Source organism: Phyllostomus discolor, chromosome 3 (assembly GCF_004126475.2).
Source record: "Phyllostomus discolor isolate MPI-MPIP mPhyDis1 chromosome 3, mPhyDis1.pri.v3, whole genome shotgun sequence".
NCBI classification, from domain to species: Eukaryota; Metazoa; Chordata; class Mammalia; order Chiroptera; family Phyllostomidae; genus Phyllostomus; species Phyllostomus discolor.
The window spans coordinates 187,927,728-187,952,236 of record NC_040905.2 but is presented as its reverse complement, the minus strand read 5'-3'; the positions used below and the strand labels follow the sequence as shown (position 1 = coordinate 187,952,236).

Genomic DNA, 24,509 nt, shown 5'->3' with positions numbered 1-24,509 from the left:
GCCTCTGGACTTTGCCGATGGGCAGCAGGCAGTAGAATCCCGTTACTGTTCAGAAACAGAAGGACACGGGAAACCAACTCCTTATTTTGAAAACTAGTAAATAAATAAAGAGACAAAAAAATCAAGGATTTATTCTTCCTTTTCTATATGAAGTTTCTCTTTAATGAATTATTCCTGCTAACAGTTATAGAAGGAATGATAGAATATCACCATTTTGCAGTTCCTAATAAACAATTTGCTTTAAGCAATGAACATCAGTAACTACTAATGTCACATAGAGATAATGAAACATTATGTGTCCCCTGATGAGAAAGGTATCATAACAATGAAGTAGTTTAGCCAAAAAAAAAAAAACCCCTGAATCCGAATCGGATCAAGTCTATAGATCCAATAACTAATTCACAAGGAATACACAAGACAGAGGAACATAATTTAGACTGAGAGAATCTGTGTAGGTGAGACTTTAGTTACGTTAGGAGTTAAGCCACAATTATAAAAAAACTTTAAGGAAAAAAAATAGAGATGGAGGAGAAATCTATAAATTAAAAAAAATACTTAAAAGACATAAACCAATCACAAGATATAGCCCTTACTTGAATCCTGATTGAAACAAATGTAAATAAAAAAACATTTATCATTTATTAAATAATTTAGAAATTGAACACTGATGAGCTATTTTATGATATAATGATACTAAATAATTCTTGTTGAATTTTTAGTATTACAATGGTTATATTTAAAAAGAGTTATTTTTGTTTAGAAATAAATATTCACATAATATCTGGGATTTGCTTGGACATGGGAAGGGCAGAAGTTCTCCCTAATAAAATGTTTAAGAAGATATGAGGCTTAAAATAACCTTAGTGTCAACATCATCGTCTCTTCCTCTTAAATCAATAATTCATCCGTAAACTCAAAATATATTTAAAACTGGACCACTTCCTATCACCTCCAGCATTACCACTCTGGTGCAAGGCAGCGGCATCTTTCGGCTTCCAAATCGGTCTTTTTCAATCCTTAGCCTTTTGACAGTCTACCCTCAGCACAGCGGTTAGAATGAGCCTTTCAAAATATAAGTTAGATCATATTTTCTGTGCTCAAAACTTTCAGTAACCTTCCCCTCTAATGCAGAGTAAAAGCAGAGTCCTTAAATATCTTAAGAATCCTTAAACAGGCCTTATATGATCTCTGACCTCCTCCTCACTCCATTGGAGCCACACTGGCTTTCTTGCTGATTGCTCCTTGTAAATAGCATGTACCCATCTCAGGGTCTTTGCACTTGGCATTCTCTCTCCCTGCAAGGTTTCTTCTCTCTTAACCTTTAAATGTTCGCTTAATGTTCCTTTCCTAAGTGAGGCTTATTCTGATCACCCTATTTATATTTGCAACCCCTAGGCTCCTTGTTCTATATCAGCCTTATTTTTCCCATCTTATATTTTATAACACTTATTCACTTATTTATTTTCCACCAACAAAATGTAAGTTCCTTGAAGGCAGGGACCTGTTTTGCTTTGTTCGCTCCTGTATCCCAAACATATAAAACAATACCTTGTGATCTGTAGTAGGTGCACAATAACTAACTCTCTGATAACTAAATGAACTCTTTGCTTTTCAGACCAGTGCTCTTCACAACTACAGTTCTCAAACTTGTGGGTCCAAGCGATAACATGTTAGGTGGTGCCCATAGTTGCCGCTGACAAAGCTAAGTGATTATTCCCTTATTTAGGAGCATTCAGGCAAAGATATCCACATTTGCTAAACAATAGAAAGGACAACAAGGTAGGGTGTTAAGCCACTTCCATTGTAGGCAAAGCTGGTATAGCTGGCTTTTTTGTAGCCTAGAGCTGAAGGGCAGAGACATAGGAGGGAATTCCACAAAAGTGGCCTATGTTCATTGCTTTAGGTTGGTGATTTTCAACTGGTGTGCTACCAGAATTTTTAAAACATACAATACCTGACTAATTAGTCAGGGGCACTGACCGCTTTTCCCTTTGACTATCAAATAAGAAAATGACAACAGCCAACACAACAGCCAGCACAACAGCCATCTGGCATAAATGAATCAAAATTATACCTATTTTTTGGTCAGATCAGCAAAAAATATATTCTATGCCACAGAATTTTAGTAATTACTTTATGTGTGCCATGTGATGAAAAAGGTTGTAAATCGCTGCTCTACAGTTAGAATAGATAGAATAGTTAGGTCCACAAAGCCCTGTAAGTGTCCACAGAAGCTGCGGCCAACACTACAAGGGTGCCTGCCTAACATCTATGCCCATCGTCTTCCAGGCTAACAGCACCCTGATTTTTGTTGATCCTCCTTTAACTGGTCATGTCCTTCAGAGGAAGCTGGACCCTCATTAAATCCACACAGTGGCTTTGGTTGGTAAAAACAATCATGGCAATTTCATCCTCCTTGCCAAGACTGTAGATTATGTCTGGGAGCCAAAAGGATGGAAGGAAAGTCTGCCACAGTGTTCTGGGAAGGTTCTTCTTGCTGCTCAAAAGTTGAACAAGATAAGGTCCTTAAATCTTTCTGCTTCTAGATACTGTGATCTGCATTCTATCTTTCTCCCAGCTTTGGACTTACTTTGACTCTAATCAAGGAAAATTTTAAGTCTAGCTCATTGGTGGGATCAGAGAGAGTCGACTTGGATGCCTTAATGTTATTATGGTCATGCCCCAATTTTCTGTCTTGCTCCTGAGATACACTCCCAATCTTGTACCTCAGGGTCTGGAAAATAGATACCTATATATCCATCCATCCATCCATCCATCCATCTAGCACTATTATGGTCTTAGGCACTGGGGATATAATTATGCTTCTTATACACTAACTTAAAAACCAGCCTACTGTTCAAATTTCTTCAACTCTTCTCCTTTGCGAGTATTCCTAAGGAATGGTGTCTTTCATACCTCATCTGCTCTTTCAACTTTGTGGCTGAGGTCTTGCTGACAGATGACCCACTTTCCTCATCTCCACATCTCAGCGTATCTTGTACTCTAGGATGCCTTTGGTTCCTCTTGCTGGGATACCTCCTATTATTTCTGGTTGCAATTCCACACATTTTTTCCCCATCCCAGTGATGACTTCAGTCCCATGCACACCAAGTCTAGCCTGCCACTGTCAATTGAATTATAAGTTCCTCTATGACAGACCATACACAATATTCTATACTTTTTCATTCACTTGGGGATGGAGAAAAAAGGAAAAAGGACTCATAGACGTGGACAACAGAGTGGTGACTGTGGGAGAGGGGTTTAAGGGGATGAATGGTAACGTAAAAAAATACTGTGCAAAAAGGAAAAAAAGAAGTGCAGTCAGCGATCTTCTCTGAGGAGGTGCTCAGGGTAGGGGGACCCAGGTGGTGACCTTACTACACTGAGCTGCACCACGCAGTGACCTCTCTTCCCGACGACAGAGCCCAACAGAACTTGGAACCCTGGTAACCAGGCAGCCACATTCTAAATCTGCCTCTCCCTGGCTCATTTGGCTGGGCACTTTGACACCTGACAGGACATTTTCTTGTCATCTGCCAGTGTCCTGAGGCTGTGGCCCCAAAAGAGGCAGCGGTGACAGTATGTTCCACTGTGGCTGCTGCCGGCTCCACACTCATTCCAGACGTTTGTGGCCGTTTTCACGGCGGGACCCAAAGGTAACACAGAGTGGCCCAGGGCAGTTCTGTTTGAGCCAGACCACCACTCCGATCCCACCTAAGCAGCCCTATGTCCCCTCCCTGTGTGTGTGTGCACACGCGCGTGTACAAGGGGGTTCACAAGGGGAGTCTGCCCTAGTGGGAATAGGCCAGGGTGGTTAGCAGTCTGGTGGGCCGGTCATGTTCATACCCCAGGTCAAGGCTGGTTGGGTGAATATCAAGTGTGGCTGGTGCCCTCTGCCTGTGGTTTATCCTGAGCCCTGGAGGGGAATCTCATTTCCTTTGCGTGGAGGTCTGTGCAGACCTGCGGCTGGGCCAGATCTGGAAGCAGAAGGTCTGGTGGGAAGAAGCAGCAGCAACTAAGTGACTATGACCAGGCAGGGCTTGAGGCTACTGGACCAGCTGCCAGTCACTGTCATTGCAGAGCTCCACCCAGGTCATGGAGGAATGGCAGCTGGTTGATGAAGACCCTGTCCCATGTCCACCAGCAAGAGGCAGGTGTGCCACATTGTTGAGGGCCTGAGCACACCCAAGGTGACTGGCCACCTGGGGGTCTGGGGAACCAGGCCCAGTGGACTGCTGGAGGATACCACCCCCAAAGCCGCCTGGGCTCCACAGCCAGCTCGTCACTTCCAAATGCAGCCTGGGGCACAGTGCCCACATTCAACACACAGTGCCAGGTGACCAGGAACCCAAGAAGATGGAGCCTAAGGATGAAAAGGTGGGGGAGGTGGGGTTGGCATGGGGTAGAGACCCATACAAGTTTATGGGGAGGGGTTGATGCCAGATACACAGGGAGTACCTGCAGAAGTTGGCCAGGAGCAAAGACTAGCTTCAGACCACCCATGTGCTGGACTGCCCATGAGAAAGGATGTCCTGGGGTGGCTGTTGGGCTCTATGTTCTGTCTTTAGGGAGCACATGGAAATGCAGGCACATAGGTGAACTTTTCTCCTCTCACAACTCCAGCACCAGCCCAGGAGGCTGCTCTGGACCTGGAGGGGTGTCCGCCTCCAGTGGTTGAGGCATCTTCAGTGGTCACACCGGCTGCACCTCTGAAGCTGGGGCTGGTCCTGACTGAGGCCCCACCACCCCTGCCTGAAGAGCCTCCCTCAACCCTGCCCTGGTTCCCACCACAGAGAGGGGGCTCCCCTGGAAAATGAATCAGGGCCAGCTCTAGAACTGCCTGTTGCACCTGTTGAATTTGCTTTCCTTCATTCTCTGATTTGTTTCTTTTATTTGCTTTCATTGTTATAGTTTTATTTTCTCCATAGTATGATTCAGTTTTCTATTTTTTAAAATTTTATTATTTGGGGTTCTTTTTGTTTTTTTCTTGTATTCTTTTTATTTTTATCCTTTGCTTTTCTATTTTTATCATTTAAAATAATAAATAAAAGGTGTTGTTCATATTTTAAATGCGTGCCATTCCTGATCATGACATACTTTCATGAGGTTGCACAGCATCACCACCACTATCTAGTTGCAGGACGCTCCACCAGAAGGACTCACCCGCCACTCCTCCTGCCCTTGGCAACCTTCGATCTGCTTTCCATCTCTGTTGCTCTACCTAGTCTGGAAGTTTCCTGTCAATGGAATCTTACAATAGGTACCTTTTTGTGTCCACCCACATATTTTGTTTTTATCTGAAATTGCATTCTGACTATTTCAAAGGGAAATTCCAGATGGATTAGTGATTACAGGTTAAGGGGAAAAAAAGCCCTTCAATAAGCATGTCAATAATCTCAGGGTAGACACCACTGTGGTAAGTGTGACCCCAGGGCCAGAAGCCAGTCAGGACCACTCTAAAGAATTCAAGAGGAGGGAAGACTCCCAAGCTCATTTTACCAGGCCAGCATTGTCCTAATTCTAAAACCAGATAAAGACACTACAGAGAAAGAAAATTATAAGCTAATATCCCTGACGAACATAGATGCAAACAAAATATCCTCAACAAAATATTAGCAAACCGAATCCGGCAATACATTAAAAAGATCATGTACAGTGATCGTGTGGGGTTTATTCCTGAGATGCAAGGTTGGTACAATATCCGCAAATCAGTTACTGTGATAGACCACATAAACAAAATGAAGGGTAAAAATTATACGATCTTATCAATAGGTGCAGAAAGAGCATTTGATGATATCTAGCCTCCATTTATGATAAAAACCCTCAGCAAAGTGGAAATGGAGGGAACATACATGCACACAATAAAGGCCATATATGACAAACTACAGCCAACATCATTTGCAATGGGCAAAATCTATAAGCATTTCCCTTCAGATAGGGAAAGAGGCAGGGATGTTCACTTTTATCCAACATAGTAGTGGAAGTCCTAGCCACAGCAATCAGACAAGAGGAGGAAATAAAAGGCATCCAAATTGGAAAGGAAGAGGTAAAACTGTCATTATTTGCAGATGACTTGATACTATATAGATACTAAAGATTCCACCTAGAAACTACTGAAACTGATAAATGGATTCAGCAAAGTAGCAAAATACAATATTAGTTTCCAAAAGAGGAGAACATATTCTCTGATACATCTGACACAAGGTTAATGTCAAAAATTTGTAAAGAACTTATAAAACTCAACACCAAAAAACATCCAAAGATATCCAATTTAAAAATCAGGGCAAAAGACATGAATAGACACTTCTCCAAGGAGAACATACAGATGGCCAACAGACATAAGAAAAGATGCTCAATGTCACTAATTATCAGAGCAATGCAAATTAAAAACCAATGAGATATCACCTCACACCTGTCAGAATGGCTATCATCAATGAATAACAACATGTGCTGGTGAGGATGTGGAGAAAGCGAACCCTTTTGCACTGCTGGTGGGAATGCAGGTTGGAGCAGCCACTGTGGAAAGCAGTATTCAGATACCTCAAATAATTAAAAATCGATCTGCCTTTTGACCCAGCTATCTCACTTCTAGGAATACATTCAAAGGGACCCAAAACACTAATCTGAAAGAACCCTACGTTCATTGAGCATTATTTACAATTGCCAAGATATGGAAGCAGCCTAGGTGTTCATCAGTAGATGAGTGGATAAAACAACTGTGCGACATTTACACAATGGAGTAGAACTTGGGCATAAAAAAGAAGAAAAGTTTACCCTTTGTTACAGCATAGATGGGCCTCAAGAACATTCTGCTAAGTGAAATAAGCCAGTCACACAAAGAACTTATATGTACAACCCATGGACATGAACTAAGCGGGGTGCGGGGGCGATGCTGGAGGGTTGGTGGGGCAGGGTGGAGGGGGGAAAATGGAGGAAAAAACTGGGAAAACTATAATAGCATAATTAATAAAACATACTTAAAGAAAACAAGATAAAAAAAGAAAAAGAAATAAGCCAGTCAGAGAAGGACAAATACCATATGATTTCACTCATATGTGGACTTAATGAACAAAATTAACAAACCAGCAAAACAGACAGACTCATAGATACAGAGCAAGAGGACAGCTACGGGAGTGTGGTTTAGGAGATAAAAAATATTTTGCATTACTTTTTATAGCTACATAGTATTCCACTGTGTAGATACAACACTATTTAATTCCACCACAATTAAAGAGCCTTGTGCATGCATCATTTATTTTTCTGTACTATGTGTTTGGCATAGATTCCTAGGAGAGAAAATATTGAGTCAAAGGTAAATGCATACTCTAGTTAATTTTGCTGGATATTGTTAAGATTCCCTCCCCATACAGGTGGTATTATTTTTCATTCCCTCCAGCAACAGTTTTGTCATCAGAGCACACTATCAAACTCTTTGACTTTTGCCAATCCGACAGATGAAAAACATGATCTCATCGTAATTTTAACTTGCATTTCTCTTATGCCAAACAATGTTGAGCATATTTTCACATATGGTAGGACCACTTGCATTTCCTTTTCTTTTGAACTATCTGTTCATATCTCGCTCATTTTTTAGTCATTGTTTTTTTCCTTTTCCATTTAGTTATTAGGTATGTTAACCCTTTGTTAATTGCAGAACTTGCAAATATTGTTTTCCAGTTTGTCTCCTTTTTATTTGCTTATGATGTTTTCTGGGAAGGAAAAGTCTTTCTTATTTCTATGTAGCTATACGTATTAATCTTTTTCCTGCTGCTTCTATGCTTTCATTCACAGATTGAAGGTTTTCCCCAGTCCCAGATAGTGCATTGTGAACCTTCACAGTATATTTAACATTTGATATATATGTACCTTACCATTCAATTAAATAACAATTTAAGATAACAAAGCATGCACCTGTGTGCACATGTACACACAAACACATAAACACACACAGGCTGCATTAGCTTACAATTTGAAAAACACTGAAACCACCAAACAGTTACATACATGGCTAGAAGTTTGTAAGTACGGTCTCATATTTTAGCTCAGATTCCTAACAAATGGTTTGCAGAGTTAGGCTGATGAATCACAAAGAGATAGAAAGGATATGAATGAAAATTTTTAAAAGATATAAACCATGTCTTGTGAAATTTAAAATTGGTTGAGATAAACTGACTATTCTCAATAAATTTTTGATAATGACTAGTTTTATTGGTGAAATATTAATTTCATGACGATTCAGAATGTGAAAGACTTTAAATTTATTGACACAGGTTGAATTTAATATTTCAAGATATACAAGGTCTCTCCAGAAAGTATCCAGCCATGTAATACGAACAATAGAGACATTTATTGAAGAAGACACAAGATACAAGAAACACCGTACACAGGACAATGACGCCTCAGACCCTTCAAAGTAGGCATCTTAGGACCTCACACAGTTCTCCCAATTGCCATCAGCCGCCCTGTTGTATCTTCCTCAATCTCATTGTCAGTCTGAAATCTCTTCCCTTTCAAAGGTGATTTTAGTTTAGGGAAAAGTCAAAATCTTTTGTGCAGGGCACCAAATCTGGGCTGTAGTGGGGGCTCAGTCACCTGGGTGATTTGTGTTATCAAGAAGCTCTGCACGAGACGTGATGCATGAGCCGGCACACTGTCATGATGAAGCTGCCAATCACCAGATGCCCATAGCTGCAGCCTTCTGAATCATCTGAATAGTTTCCATGGAAGAATGTTCAAGGTTAATGCAAAATTTGATGCAGATTTGTTGCTCTACTCGCTCAGTCATTTTGAATGGGACGGCCACACAGTACACATGCTCACTCAACAGCATCTACTGTCCCCACTGACTTAGCACAGTGAAGTTGTCATTATTCACACATGTGCATTCCAGTCCACTCTCCTTGGCTGCCAGGGGACGTCAGGTCACGCAAACTGTTCTTGTTATATTAACGATGGCTGAAATTTTTCCAGACAGACCTTGTCATATAAGTGGTATAATGCCTAAAACATAGCTAATACTAAAAATGAATTTGTTGAACAAATGAATAAATGAATTTCATGTACATCAGAACTGGAATGGCAAACAAGTGGACTCTGATAGATTATATAAAATTTTCAAGAGACCTAGTTACCACTGATGACATTGTTTAGGCAGGTATAAAGAAAGAAAGAATAAAATAGTATTTTAAATTGATGAAGCTGATTTTAGTAGCAGTGTTTCAACGCTTACACTTTTCTGCAGGCAGGATCTATTTTGATATCAAAGACTAGGATGAAAACTCTGGTGACTCACACTGGGAGAAATGACAGCTATACTGAATGACAGATTTGAGAATCAAGAGGACCTTGACAGCTTGCATGATGAACCCAACTCAATTCGCTAAGCATGAAATGGATATTGGCTATGCACTAGGCACTAAAATAAAGAGATGACTATGACGCTGGTCCTGATATTAATATGTTCATTGTCTGTGGGGAAATCAAATGTGTAAACAAATAAATATGTCTCAGTGTGACAGGTGACATACTAGTGGTTGAGTACGTAGGTACTGGAGGAACGAAGGAGGTAATGGTAAACCCTACCTAAATCCGGGAAGTTCAAAGACATGATTAAATATGGATACAATAAGATGCTACACTTGGGTCCAAAACCACAACAGTATGAATACAGGATTAGTTTAAGCAGTAGTAAGCATAAAGCAGACTTTGAGATTTTATTTGAAAAACCTTAAACATGAATCAACTGTGTTTGGTTGCCAAAATGTTAATGGTCATCAGACCAACTGACCTACACCAGGTGTCTTACTTCAGGGGAATTTAAGCAACTGTGTGCATATATGGTAAAAGGGACTAGGGAAGGAGACTTGAAAGCAATTATGTGAAGAATGAATAGGTCAGAGTAAAACTGGAGAAACATTTCTTGGCCAGAACAATTACAATGTTAAGATACATGTCAGAATATCCTTTGCTCAGAATCTTCCAATGCCTCATCACATTCACAGTAAAAACATATTCCTAACAGCGGCCAAAAGGCCCTACAGGAGGATCTGGCGACCATTTCTTTCATACCGTCATCACCTACTGCTCCACCTACTGCTCTTCCCTCGCTCACTCATGACATCACGCTAGCCTCCTTGTTACCCCCCAAACATTCCAGGCATGCTCCCATTATAAGGTGTTCATTCTGACTGTTCCTTCTGCCTGGAATGAGAAAAGTTCTTCCATCAGCCATTTGCATGGCTAACTTCCTCACCTCCTCCAAGTCTTCCTTCCAATGTCAACATTTCAATGGAGACGATTTTGATGACCTTATTCAAATTTACAACCTGCTCTCCCCAGTTGCTTCCTCCCTGGCTTTCTTGAGTTCCCTCACTTTGGTATTTTGGTTACATTTCTGTTATCACATTAGTAAATTATTATTTGAGCTTTGTAAAAGCTTAACAGTCAAAGAAGTATAGGGGCCCTATGTTTGATGGGGGGAAATGTTGTGCCCAGGGGCTGCCAAAATTCACACCACAGGAATGGTGGGCCCTGGTTCCCTCTCGCTCTCTGTACAACAGTAAAATAGGAACAGGAAAAAACCAGGAAATTATATGGACAAATATGGTCTTACGACATAAGAAGGTAATCAGCAAATTGATGCTCCGATTTTCTTTAGAGTTGATGTTGAAGGGGTTCAGAACAGGCCTCTCCAACACGTGCTGCTTTCCCATGTGAGTTATTTTGGACTAAAGGCAATCAAGGCGCTGTGGACTCATGAGAAATGTTTACCTTTCCCTTAAAGAATTTAAATTTGCACCTTTGCCCATAATAAGATTTACTACCAGAAGGGACTTCTCATGAGTTATCTATATGGCAGGGCAAACTTCTCGTTACTGAACATCTGCTCCTATCCTGAGAATGACCTTCCTCCCCCCTGAAGCCCCGAGGTGCCTGACCTCATCCTTAGCTCAGGATGCCACATATACCTCATCTTAACTTTCCATCTCTGACTCTCTCAAGCATGTGGGGTTCCCATACATGTGTAATTAAATTTGGTTATTTTCTCTGGTTAATCTGTCTCATGTAAATTTAATTAGACCAGGCAGAACCACTTAGAAGGGTAGAGAAAATTTTGTTCCTCCCTCATAACATTATGTACAAAATTAATTTTTTAAAAGTTTAAATGAAAGTAAGTGGATCTGAAGTTCCTTTTTATCAGCTGTAAAAATATTCACTGGCCCATGCCCAGAGTTGGACAGAGATCAGCATGACTCTAATGAAAAACAAGCTGTAGGTCTCGGAGAAATTCAATATATACTCTTTCTTTTCCTTTTAGCTTTTGATTGGTTTCCATGGGAATCTAGGCTTGTGGGGATCTCTAACCTATTCATGGAGAGCAGATGCTTGTATTTTTATGACTTTAGTAAAAGTGGGGGTCAGTGAAGAGATAAAGATGATTAGAAGATGAATACGGTTGTAACACATGTGATCATGTTCAAAACAAAATTCTGCAAGCCATGCAGACTTTAAAATACAATCTGCAAGGCTGATTTACTGTGTTTGAGAGGGATTACATCATAAAGGAACAACACTGACCCTAGAGGCAGAAGCTCTCAGCCCAAATTCTGCATCTGGCCCACGAGAAAGAAACCCTCAGGTACATCTCTGGGATTTTGACTGGGAAACTGGGTTTGGGAATGACTCTAGGACAGGAGAACCAGAATCTGAGGAAGTAAGCTTCAGAGAAGCATGTAATTTCTCTGTTGGTGAAGCTTTATCATGAGCACTGAGCTGGAAACCGGGAAAACAAGCTAATTCCTGACTCTACAAGTGACAACGTGGCCTTGAAGAAGTCAACCTATACCTCAGCTTACTTACATATAGAAAAATAAGATAATTCAACTATTGTAACTGCTATGAAGTGACAATGAAAGTAAATATTTTTTTCCTTCCTAGAGCTACGTTAGAAAACTTCAAAGTAGTGATTTCAATCAAGATGTGTTGATAATGTTGTTCCTTGTGACTATAAATTTCCTCCATGCAAGACATTAAATACAATCAAAGGAGTAAGAGACACAGAGGTTTTGATTTCAATTCTCAGATTTGTTTTAAAATAGACCAATTCCGGTTTTGGTTAGAACACTCATTTGAATGTAAGATGATAAATATTTGAAACCAGCTTCTAAACTGCAAAACCAGAGGGCAGGTTTACAGATCAGAAGGGGACAAACTTGATGCCAGTTTGGGAACTTCAGGATAAAATAAAGAATGGGAGTTTCAGAGGTATTCTACTCCGCTCCTTTAATTTTGGTAAAATCACTAACATGGAAACAACATATTTTGAAAACTGGTGATTAGTAATAAGTTTTCATTGATGAATAGAACATTCTGTTTGTGATTTAAAAAAGGAAAAAAACAAACTATAATCTGCAGCTTCTTTAATTTTTGTGTTCAACATGATATAATTTTTCAAAGTATATAACCTTAATCTTCTTGAAGCCAAATTAATAACCTCCTGGAAGATTAAAGATGCATAACTATGAGCATTTAGTAAGGCTGCTAAAGTTTTTTGACCCTTAGTAACAATAAATGTATCTGTGGAAGTCAGAGAAATAGTAGCTTCCCTGGAGCAAAACATTTCCAACAATTACATATCTTTTGTGAGAAACCTAGAGAAATTATGACTGATTGCTTTCTGGGATTAAACCAAGGGTACTAAACGAGAAACAAATTAGATGCAGATGTTCAGTATATTGAGATTAATTTTATTCTCATGGGTACCATTTCCCTGGCTGCTTGGACTATCAGCAATTTGTTTCCAGAGAAGCGAATATGTGTCAAAATAACTACGCCAATCACCACGGCTCAATAAGATTTTCCCATATATGTATTTTGAAAGTGGATGAATGTTTCTAATAAACAAAATGTCTAGCATTTGTATTAATAATAACTTTCAATATAAGTAACATAATATATATTCATTCATTCAGCCTAGATATGTCAGACACTGTAAGATTCTGGGGGGATTCAAAAATAAATAAAACGAGATTCTTGCCTGGAGCTCTAATCTAGCGGGAAAGAGATAAGTAAGCACTAAAGACAGTACAGGATAATGGGGCCCTGGTAGAGACATGAATGGAACACTATGGGAATGTGAGCTTTTCCTACTAACCACCTTCAAGAAAGATAACATAATATAGTTTGCTATCAAAAAAAAAGCAAAAACATAAAAAACATATGAGAATGGTTGCTCTTCAGGTCAATAATAATAATGACTATTTACATGTTGTGCCGATTGAGATTTTATAAAACACTTTGGTATTGTAAGGTAGACAGACCAACTTTAATTATCACTGGATATATTTACCCATGATCTTTGCAAACATGTTAAGAGCAGGAATCATGTCTTTCACCTTTTTGTATTCCAAGGCCTAGCACAGTACCTGTCACACAGTAACAGTTTCAGCACGTGGAATGAACGACTGCATGCACATACACATGAGTATTGATGATTACATAAATGGCACACTTCTGAGTGCGCACTTCTGCATAGCTTCCTATATAACTCTGCTCTCTTCTTCCAAAGTACCTTGAGTTGCCATATTAGTCCCCCTAAAGTCCCCATGTCCTGTGATCATGTAACTTCAATTTTTGTATTTCCTAAGTTGTTCCCTAGTAGTCAGGACCCTTCATGTTAAAAACATAATTAAAAAATAAAAGCATGTGAAGTACATAGCACAAAAAAGCCTGGCATGAGCCCACATCGGATACTAAATGGCTGAAAATTAATGAGGGAGGTTGTCCGGAGAAAACTGGTTATTCATATGTTTTAAAATGATAATGGATGGACCCCTACACAAAAGTTATTTGTTATATCATAAAAGACTTGAAAATATAGTATAGTTTTAAAACCATGTCTGCTTAGCTCTTTAGTCTCCCAGCTGTTGTTTACTGCTGGGTTTTGAGAGCCTCACCCTATAATAGCACAGTGTAGGAATCTGCTAATAATTTGTGAGGAGTCTATACCCTGAGTCTATACCCAGATTTTTGAGTTCCTTCACTGCAGTTGCCTTCTCTCCAGGACTTTGCCCTTCAAGACCCAGCCACCGCCAACTCCAAGTGCTATCTGGGTTTCTCAGCCTACAAAGATTACAGCTTCCGGCTTGGATTGTATTCTTTTGAATTCCAATTTGGAAAATGCCTTAAGGAAAAAATCAGAATAAATGTGGAGCTAATTTCACATGCTTCCCTTCTCTGAATGATCGCAGTTTCTTAGATCTTGCTTATGCTGACTGCTCTCAGTGCCTTCAAACAACGCACTGTATATATTTCATTCAGTTTTGGGAGATGTTTTTGGCAGACGGGTAATTCTAAATTAAGTGGTCATGGTCAGAACTTATGCCTCGTTATGAAAGGTTCTTATGGGCTGCTCATTTTTCTGATTTCTCCTTTTATATCTTTAAACATTCCACCAATGGTTATTTTATATTGTGTTTCTAATGATGGCAATATCTAATGTTTTTGATGGAATAAATCTGCTTATCATTTTTGCTCTTACTCATGGTAGATTGCTTCCTCATGTGTTTCACTGTGGATCATGTTTGATCTGTGTTAAGATGAGGGAATCCTAGAAGTTCAAGGTGAAGAGGTTTTTTCTAAAGAGAGCTTGTGCTTGTGTCTGCTTAGGGGCAGGGTGTGCTGCAGACCTGGAACGCATGTCATCTACAACTATTCTGCAGAAGTTATTTCTGGACCCTGCACCATCTTACTCCTTCCTGATCTATGCAAACTTTGATTCCTTAATAATGGTGGCTTTGTATGAAGCACAAGATCAAACACAATAGCCAGGTTTGACATGCACAGACAGAGTACTAAAGAATTATTACCAACATTATCCTGGAAACTCTACCAATGCTAGGATAGCCTAAAGATATATTACTGCTTTTGGCAACACAGAAAAACAAACTGCAGCACAGAGATGGGAAATGCATAATTATCAGATAGCCAGAAGAACATGAAACTTTGTTATTTATGAAGTCAGCTATGTAAATTGTGACATGTAAATCATGGTTCTATTTATTCCTTGACATTTAGAAAAATCACAATTAAGAAAATAAAGGCAAAACGAAGAGCGAAAGAAAACAAGGCACTGCATCCTGTGAGGAGACCCGCAGCTGAGCTGGCATGGCTGGGTGTGCACTCTCTTCTTTCATCGCACACCTCCACACAAATGTCTTACTGTGGGGTCATCCGTTTGGATACTTACTTTTCCCCACAGGGCCCACTGATATTAAGTTAGTCTTCTCCAATCACCATTTCTGAAGCTGAGTTTTAAATCTAAACGAATCACAATTTTAAAAGATCAAATTCTTAATATTGGGGCTATTCCCAGTCTGAAATATTTACTTCATGAAAAGAAGTTAAATGGAGTCACCCTTTCCGAATAAATCATTTTAACAGCTGACAAGCCTAGGTGAAAGGTTATAAGTACCTGAGTAGTAGTTAAAAGTGAGACTGAAAATGAGAGAGATTTTTAAAAAATTACTTAGTGAAAAGCAAATTGAAAAGCAGTAACTTTGGAAATAACCTGACAGACCTAACATATAACTAGCACATCTAGCACTATATCTTAATGTCAGTCTCTTTTTATGTATTCAACTAATGAAAAGGTATTTTCTAACCCTTCAATTAATATGTTATATCTGGTTCACTTTTTAATGGGAAATAACTCTAATATTAGTTTCTGCTTGATCTACCTAATTTTTATTGCTTCTTACACAAAAAATACCATAACCCTAAAATAATAAAAACACCAGGCACTAGAAATACATTTTATAGACCAAAATTTTATGGTGGGAAAATAGTTTTCAGGTACAAAGATCTTTAAATAAATTTGAAACTTCCCATTTTTATTTTTTGAAATCATTTACATTAGGCGATATAGTTTCAGATTTTTAAAAAGTTGAAAACATATTCAGAAAATAAATTTCTGTTATGCCCTTTAAATCCCCCTTATTTGAAGGGAAACTACAGATTTTTATTGCAAAAGTAGTATTCATTAAACAAAAAATTTTAAACAGTGGAAAGTACAAAAATTCCTAGTACTCCCAATATTTAACCCCAACCACTAGTAACATCACAGTGGGGTTTTTTGTTTGTTAATTGCTTTTTTCCATGCATAAATTGGTTTGTAATACAGTTCAATCATAAAACTGTACATACAATTTTTATTCCTTTTCCCTGACTTAACCCTAGATCATAAAATAAAATCTATTGTTCAAGACACTTGGATTAGTGAAAGTAGCCATTGATGCGTATTCGTGCTTTACTATCTGCAGTTTTAAGACTCACTGTAGAGAAAACACATGAAACTAAGAGTCATACACTTGCAATTTCTTTATCATCTGTCCATTGCACAGTTCCATGCACCAAGTAATAGCTACCGCACAAAACGTTTATACTTCAAAGTAATTTTACGTCTCACCTTTTGAGCTGCAAGATGCAGGGCTGTTCTCTGGCTGTGGTCAGTTTTATTAACATCCGCGCCCGCCTTCAGGAGGGCATCTGCACAGTCCAGCCTGTCAGCCAACACGCAGTACATAAGTGGTGTTCTCCCAAACTGATCTTCTTTGTCTTTAAGGGCAGCGTTTCCTATGAGTAAAAGAAACAGATGGTGACATTTGATAATTGTTGTTGTTATTACTAATATGATTAGGAACTACATTTACTGAGTGTTTATCAAGCACTGTGGTAAACACATTAAATATAGTGCCTCATTTTTACTGACCCTATCAGATAAATATTACCATCCCTGTATTACAGGAAACTGATGCTCAGAGAAGTAAAAGAACTTGTTTATATTACATTGGTGATAGAGATAAAATTCAAAATGACTGTTGACTCTAAAGGCCATATTCTTAACTACTATGTCATGCTAAATTAACATTGTGAGATTTTAATCCCTCACTCCTTTCTTTTGCCAGCAGATGCTTAGTGCAGGCCATACAGTCAGTGTTGAGGTATGTTTTTGAGAGATACGAAAACGAGTCATGGTTGGCTTTCCATTTTAGACAATATGGAGCAAGTGTGTGCTGCCCTGATCCTCCTGCTATTTACAAGTAAACACCCAGGAGAAATATATGAAAAGTAGAGAGAAGAAGAGAGACCGATTATAGAAAACTATGAAACGCTGGGAACAACCTGATGGTGAGTTCCCTGATGGTTTTTGTTTTTGTTTTTTACCTCCTCTATGTATCCAGTCTGGGTGCTAAAGTAGTCCTCCAGAGACACTACTGGGCACAGACTCGAAATTCCCTGAGACGCCTATTTTCCCAGTGGAATGATCGGGAACAGGGTAGCCCTGCAGGGGTGAACTCTTTCGACTGTACCTGCTCTACTCAAAGCACATACAATAAGAGAAACTGCAATTCCTTTCCTCCTGGCTGAGTATTACAGCAACTATTGGGAGGAGCCCTGTGAACCACTGTACTCCATGGACACTGTGCCCCAAATTAGCAAACGATGGCAACGAGGTGGTATTTGATTCCTTCCAAACTAGAATGTGGAGGAGTACTGTGGAGAGGAGGAAGCTGAAGAAAGCAATTCTTTAAATAGGTGCATGAAGTTGTGGACAACTCTGAGCAGCTCATGTGTGAAATTAACCAGAATCAAACTGGAAAAACCGTTGAGACTTGAACTCGGGGTGGAACACTGGCCAGTTTCTAAAATGGCATGGTTAGAACAGCAGTGATGTGAAAAGCCTTGCAAAGCTCAGAAAAAATAAATTGAAATTTGAATCATAGTCCACAAAATTGGAACAAAATGTTCATTCAAACCTAAATAGATTGTCAGTCTCCTAAAACAGGAGATTTAAGGAGGATCTAGAGTCTCCTAATATAATATACAAAATATATAAGACATAACCTAAAATTACTAGATAAACCAAGAGCCCGGAAAATATTTACTTCGATAAGAAAAGATAATCAACAGGCACCAACACTGTCAAGATACAGATACTAGAATTATCTGACAAGCATTTTTAAAGCAACTATGATACAAATGATCTGACAAACCTCTATGAACACTACTGAAACAAATGGAAAAACACAAAGTCTCAGCAAAGAAAGAAAATATAAAAGATGAACCAAATGAAAATTTTAGAATGGTAAATATTTAATAAGTAAGTAAATAACCAAATAAAAAAAATAAAAACTTTATCGAACAGGATCAATAGAATAGAAATGACAGAGAAAAAAATCACTGAACTTGTTATAGACCAACAGACATTCAGTCTGAACAACTGATAGGAAAGATAGAAACAGGAGGAATCAACAGAGTCTCAGGTTTCTGTGGGACAAGAACAAAGTATCTACCATTCATATCATCACAGAAAAAGCGGAACAAGAAGTAAAGGCTGAAAACATTTGAAGGAATAACGGCTGGAAATGGCCCATACTTGGTGAAACACACAAACCTAAAGATCTAAGAAACTGAGAAAAGTTCAAACAAAATAAACCCAAAGGAATCTATGATGACTCAGTTGTAATCAATTCTGAAAACTAAAGATAAAGGAAAAAATCATGAAAGCAGCCAGAGAGAAACAACACATTACCTATAGGAGAGCAACAATTCAAATGACAGTATGTTTCCCATGAGCATCTACAGAACCAGAAAGCAATGACACAATATTTTTCAAGTGGGGAGGGGTAGGGGGAGAGGAAAGAGCTCTCAACCCAGAATTCTATATCCAGTGCTTGCCTAGGGCTGAGGTTGGGGGTGGGGGTTGAGGGGTCATAGTTAAGGGATGTAGGGTTTCTTTTGGAGGAAATAAAATTGTTCTAAAATCAATTGTGGTGATGTTTGTGCAACTCTGTGAATATACAAAAACCACTGAAAAATACACCTTAAACTGGTTAATTATATGGTATGTATGTATGGTGAATTTCAATAAAGCTGTTACAAAAAACCCTACTACATATAAAGTAAGACAGAATACTACAACATTCAAGAAATACAGAGGAAGAACAAAAAGGGAAACAAGAAAAATAAAGAGGGAACAAACAGTAAACACATAATAAATTAGAAATTTTAAATCCTAACTTTAATAATTATATTAAAGGTAAATGGTATAAACACAATAATAAAAAGAAAGATAGGTTTAAAAATGAGGACCTAACTGCCCTGGCCAGGTGTGGCTCAGTCAGTTGGAGTGGTGTCCCCATACACCAAAAGACTGCAGGTTTGATTCCAGTGAGGGCACTACCTAGGTTGCAGGTTTGATCCCCAGTCAGGGGTGTGTGCAAAAGGCAACCGATCTACATTTCTCTCTCACACTGACGTCTCTTTCCCTGTCTCTTTCTCCATGTCCCCACTCCACTTCTTCTCTCTCTAAAATCAATAAACATATCCTCAGGTGAGGATTAAAAAAAAACAACAAGGACCAAATTATATGCTATTTATAAGCAACTCACCTGAAATATAATGATATAAGTAGGATAAAAGCAAAAGATTAAACAAATATATCATGTAAACAAACACTAATCAAAAGAAAGCTGGAGTGATTATGCTAATATCTGATAAAGTAGACCAGAGAAGAGACAATCAGCAGAGACAGATAAAAACATTATATAATGATAAAAGGGCCAATTCGCTAAGAATACATAACAATCCTAATGTGTGTGTACACAGACACATTAGGCAAAATATCTGCCTATATTCTGCAGAACTACAGCCTGCAAAACATAGGCAGCAAAAACTGATAGAATTGAAAGAAAACTTGAAAAGCTCATAATTAGAATTGGTAACTTCAATACCTCTCTCTTAATAATTGCTTGAAACATTGAATGAAAATCAGCAAGGATAAAGAACTGAACACTACTACAAAGCAACAGAATATAACTGATATTTACTGAACATGTTACCCAATGATAGCCAGACAGTCTTTCAAAACACCCATGGAATATTCTCCAAAATAGACCATATATTAGGGTCATAAAACAAACATTAACAGATTTAAAGAGGTGAAATCATACAAAGTATGTTCTTTGACAATAATGTAATTAAACTAGAAGCATTAACAGAATGATAGTGGGAAATCACTGAATATTTGGGAATTAACACATAGATAATCCATGGGTTAAAGATAAAATCTCAAGGGAAATTTTTAAAAAATTGAACAATGGGAAATAAAAATACTGTTGCAAGGTTCCTACCCTACACAAGTGGAGACCTTAGAAGGAAATACACAGCATTGAATACTTGTATTAGAATATCCATACAAGTATCAATGTCCTATGCTTTTACCTTGATACACACACACACACACACACCAAATTTAACCCAAAGAAGTAGAGGAAGTACATAATAAGAGCAGAGATCAATGAGACTTCCGGCCAAGATGGAGCCGTAGGTAGACACACTGTGACTCCTTGAACAACCAAAATAAGGACAACAAAAATTTAGAAACAAAAAAACAACCAGTACTGACAGAAAATTGAATTGTATGGAAGCCCAACAACCAAGGAGTTAAAGAAGAAACATTCATCCAGACTGGTAGGAGAAGTGGAGTCAGAAGACCAGGTGGAGAGGACTCGCAGCCAGGTGGCAGCTGGTGGACCCAGCAAGGCAGCGGATTGTGGAGGGGCTTGGCGCACAAGGTGGCTGGCAGACCAGGAGGTCCCACATTCGTGCCCAGATAAACCAGGTGAAACTGGGGAGCGAGACAGGCTGTGCAACCCAGGGCTTCAGCATGGGGAAATAAAGCCTCAAAACACTGATTGAAAACACCTGTGGGGGTTGAGGTGCCGGGAGAGACTCCCAGCCTTACAGGGGAGTTCACTGGAGAGACCCACAGGGTCCTAGAATGTACACAAGCCCACCCCCTGGAAATCAGCACCAGAAGGGCCCAGTTTGCTTGGGGGAAGCAGCAGAAGGGGCTGAAATCTGGTAGAGAGCGGAGCAAGCACCATTGTTCCCTCTCTGACCCCTGCCCCACATACTGCGTCACAACCCAGAGACTGGGTTGCCCCGCCCTGGAGAACACCTAAGGCTCTGCCCCTCCACCTGATACGAAACAGGAGCATCAAAGACAAACAACAACAGCAACAAAAAAACGGCCCAAATGAAAGAACAAATTAAAGCTCCACAAATAATACAACTAAACAACGGAGAGATAGCCAACCTGTCAGATGCACAGTTCAAAGCACGGGTAATCAGGATGCTCACAGAATTGGTTGAATTTGGTTGCAAATTAGATGAACAAATGAAGGCTACGCTAACTGAAATAAAGGAAAATGTATAGAGAACCAACAGTGATGGGAAGGAAACTGAGACTTTAATCAACAGTGTGGACCAGAAGGAAGAAAGAAACAACCAAATAGAAAAGAAGGAAGAAACAAAAATTCAAAAAATGAGGAGAGGCTTAGGAACCTCCAGCACATCTTTAAACATTCCAACATCTGAATTATAGGGGTACCAGAAGGAGAAGAGGAAGAGCAACAAGTGGAAAACTTATTTGAACAAATAATAAAGGAGAACTTCCCCAATTTGGCAAAGGAAACAGACTTCCAGGAAGTCCAAGAAACTTAGAGAGTCCCAAAGAAGTTGGACCCAAGGAGGAACACACCAAGGCACATCATAATCACATTAGCCAAGATTAAAGATAAGGAGAGAATCTTAAAAGCAGCAAGAGAGAAGGAGACAGTTACTTACAAAGGAGTTCCCATCAGACTGTCAGCTGATTTCTCAAAAGAGACCTTACAGGCAAGAAGGGGCTGGAAAGAAGTATTCCAAGTCATGAAAGACAAGGACCTACATCCAAGATTGCTCTATCTAGCAAAGCTTTCATTTAGAATGGAAGGGCAGATAAAGTGCTTCTCAGATAAGGTTAAGTTAAAGGAGTTCATCATCACCAAGCCCTTATTATATGAAATGTTAATGGGACTTATCTAAGAAAAAGAAAATAAAAAACATGTACAGTAAAATACAGCAAACTCACAATTATTAACAACCACACCTAAAACAAAAACAAAAACAAACTAAGCAAACAACTAATACAGGAACAGAAACACAGAAATGGAGATCACATGGAGGTTTGGCAACAGGGGAATAGGAGGAGGAGAGAGGGGGAAAAGGTACAGAGAATAAGTAGCATAGATGGTAGGTAGAAAATAGACAGGGGGAGTGTAAGAATAGTATGGGAAATGTAGAAGCTAAAGAACTTATAAGTATGACACATGGACATGAACTAAAGGGGGGTAATGTGGGTGGGAGAGGGTGTGCAGGGTGGAAGGGAGTGAAGGGGGGAAAATGGGATGACTGTAAATAGCATAATCAATAAACTATATTAAAAAAGATAAGAGCAGAGATCAATGATATTAAAATCAGAAAAATGCTAGAGAAAAACCAACACAGCTAAAAGTTGGTCCTTAGAAAATACCAATAAATTAGTAAATCTCTGATCAAAATGATCATTAAAAACAGAGCACAGAGAAATTTCTGATATCAAGAACGAAAGTGGGACATCACTAAGGAGCCTGCAGACATTAAAAGGAAAATAAGGGAATGCTATAAATAATAAAAAAAATCACAATTTAAATGAAATGGCAAAAAAACAGACACACAGATCAGTAAGATAGAGCAGGATGACAGCTATGGGGGAGAGGTGGTTTAGGGGTAGAAGGATGGAGCAAAAAGGAAAAAGGACTCATGGACATGGACAATAGTGTGGTGATTGTGGGACTGGGAGGAGGCGGGTGGGCTATAAGGAGGATAAATGGTAATGGAAAAAAACATAATAAAAAATAAAAAAGCTCACTATAAAAAAGAGAACTGAGAATACAGCAGTAGATATGATCAACTGTTTTTTTGACAAAAGTGCAAAGGCAAACCAATGGATAGTCTATTAAATAAACGGTGCTGGAAAAATTGGATATTTATGTACAAAAACAAAAAAGAAACCCAAAACTCTTAGCTTAAATGTTTCACCATGTACAAACATTATGTCAAAATCAATCATAAATTTAAATGTAAAACCTCTACAACTACATAAAAGTTTTAGAAGCAAATGAAAGTGAAAAATCTATGTGATCTTGGGTTAGGTAAAGATTTCTTAGATACAATACCAAAGAACAATCCATTAAAAATTGATAAATTGGATTTCATCTAAATTAAAAAACTCTTTGGAAGACATTATTAAGAAAACTAAAGGATAAGCCACAAATAGGGAGAAAATACTTGCAAAACATATCTCCAATAAAACCTTCTATCCAGAATAAGGAATTCTTAGAAGTGAACAATAAAGAGACAGATAATGTAATGAGAGATGGGCAAAACGTCTGAATAGACTTTTCCCCAAATAGGCATAAGAAAAAAAATGTTCCATGTCATACTACACAGGGAAATACAAATTTGAACCACAATGTGATGACATTACAACATTTATCAGAATGGAAAAAACAAAATCAAAAGAAACCTGATAATACCAAATGCTGGTGAGGATGTAGAACAACTAGAAATCTCAGACATCACTGGTAGGAATACAAAATGGTTCAGCCACTAAAGAAAACTGTCAGTTTCTTATTAAGTTAGTTATTATTGCATTCTAACATGACCCAATAATCTCTCTTCTAGGTGTTTACACAGGGTGGACAGAAGCATGAAAACTTATTTTCACATAAAAACCTGTATGTGGATATTTATGGAAGCTCCATTTGCAATTGCTAAAAACTAGAAATGTCTCAAATGTTCTTGAAGAATGACAAAATAAACTCTAGTATATCCACACAATAGAATACTGCTGAACAATGAAAACAAATGAGCTACTACTGATCCACTCAAGAACACGGGAAAAAAATCTCAAATGCATCAAGTTAAAAACTCAGTCTCACAGGTTACATATTATATGACTCACATGGCATTCTGGGATACGTAAAACTGCAGGGACAGAAGACAGAGCAGTGGTTGGTCGGCAGGGGCTGAGATGTGAACTTGGGGGGGTGATGGAATTGTTCTGTATCTTGATGGTGATGGAAATTACATGACTATATATTTGTTAAAATTAAATAACTGTACATTACAAGGTCAGGTTTACAATATTTGCCATGTTACATACAGCTCAATAAACTTTACTTGACAAGAAAAACAACGAAAGATACACGGCTCCTGCCATGAACTTTAAGTGAAAAATTTTTGCTCCTTTCATCACAGGTACTGACCAGGTATTCATATATGAGCTGAGGGCAATCTCGTAAGAGTTGAAAATAAGGGAAGCCAGTTATAATTTTTCAGATGAGGCAATGACAATTTCATCCTAATTTCTTTCACTTTTCAATTACAGTTTACATTCAATAGTATTCTATATTAGTTTCAGATACACAGCATAGTGGTTAGACAATCATGTACTTTACAAAAAGCTTTTGCACATCAAGGGAAACTCAATAAAATGAAAAGACAACCTACTAAATGGGAGAAGATATAATATTTGCCAATGATACATCAGATAAGGGGTTAATATCCAAAATTTATATAGA

At 38.6% G+C, this 24,509-nt stretch overlaps 1 protein-coding gene across 2 annotated transcripts in view; it reads right to left on the bottom strand.

Annotated features, from left to right (window-relative positions):
- Nucleotides 1–24,509, bottom strand: part of INVS (inversin) — a 132,557-nt gene that overhangs the window by 95,198 nt on the left and 12,850 nt on the right. The window contains exon 3 of one of the 2 annotated variants that reach the window (XM_028505629.2): nucleotides 16,466–16,632. In XM_028505629.2, coding sequence (XP_028361430.1) covers nucleotides 16,466–16,632 — 167 coding nt within the window. Of the gene's footprint in view, nucleotides 1–16,465; nucleotides 16,633–24,509 lie in introns of those variants that run through there. The other variant, XM_036021971.1, reaches the window with a different exon arrangement.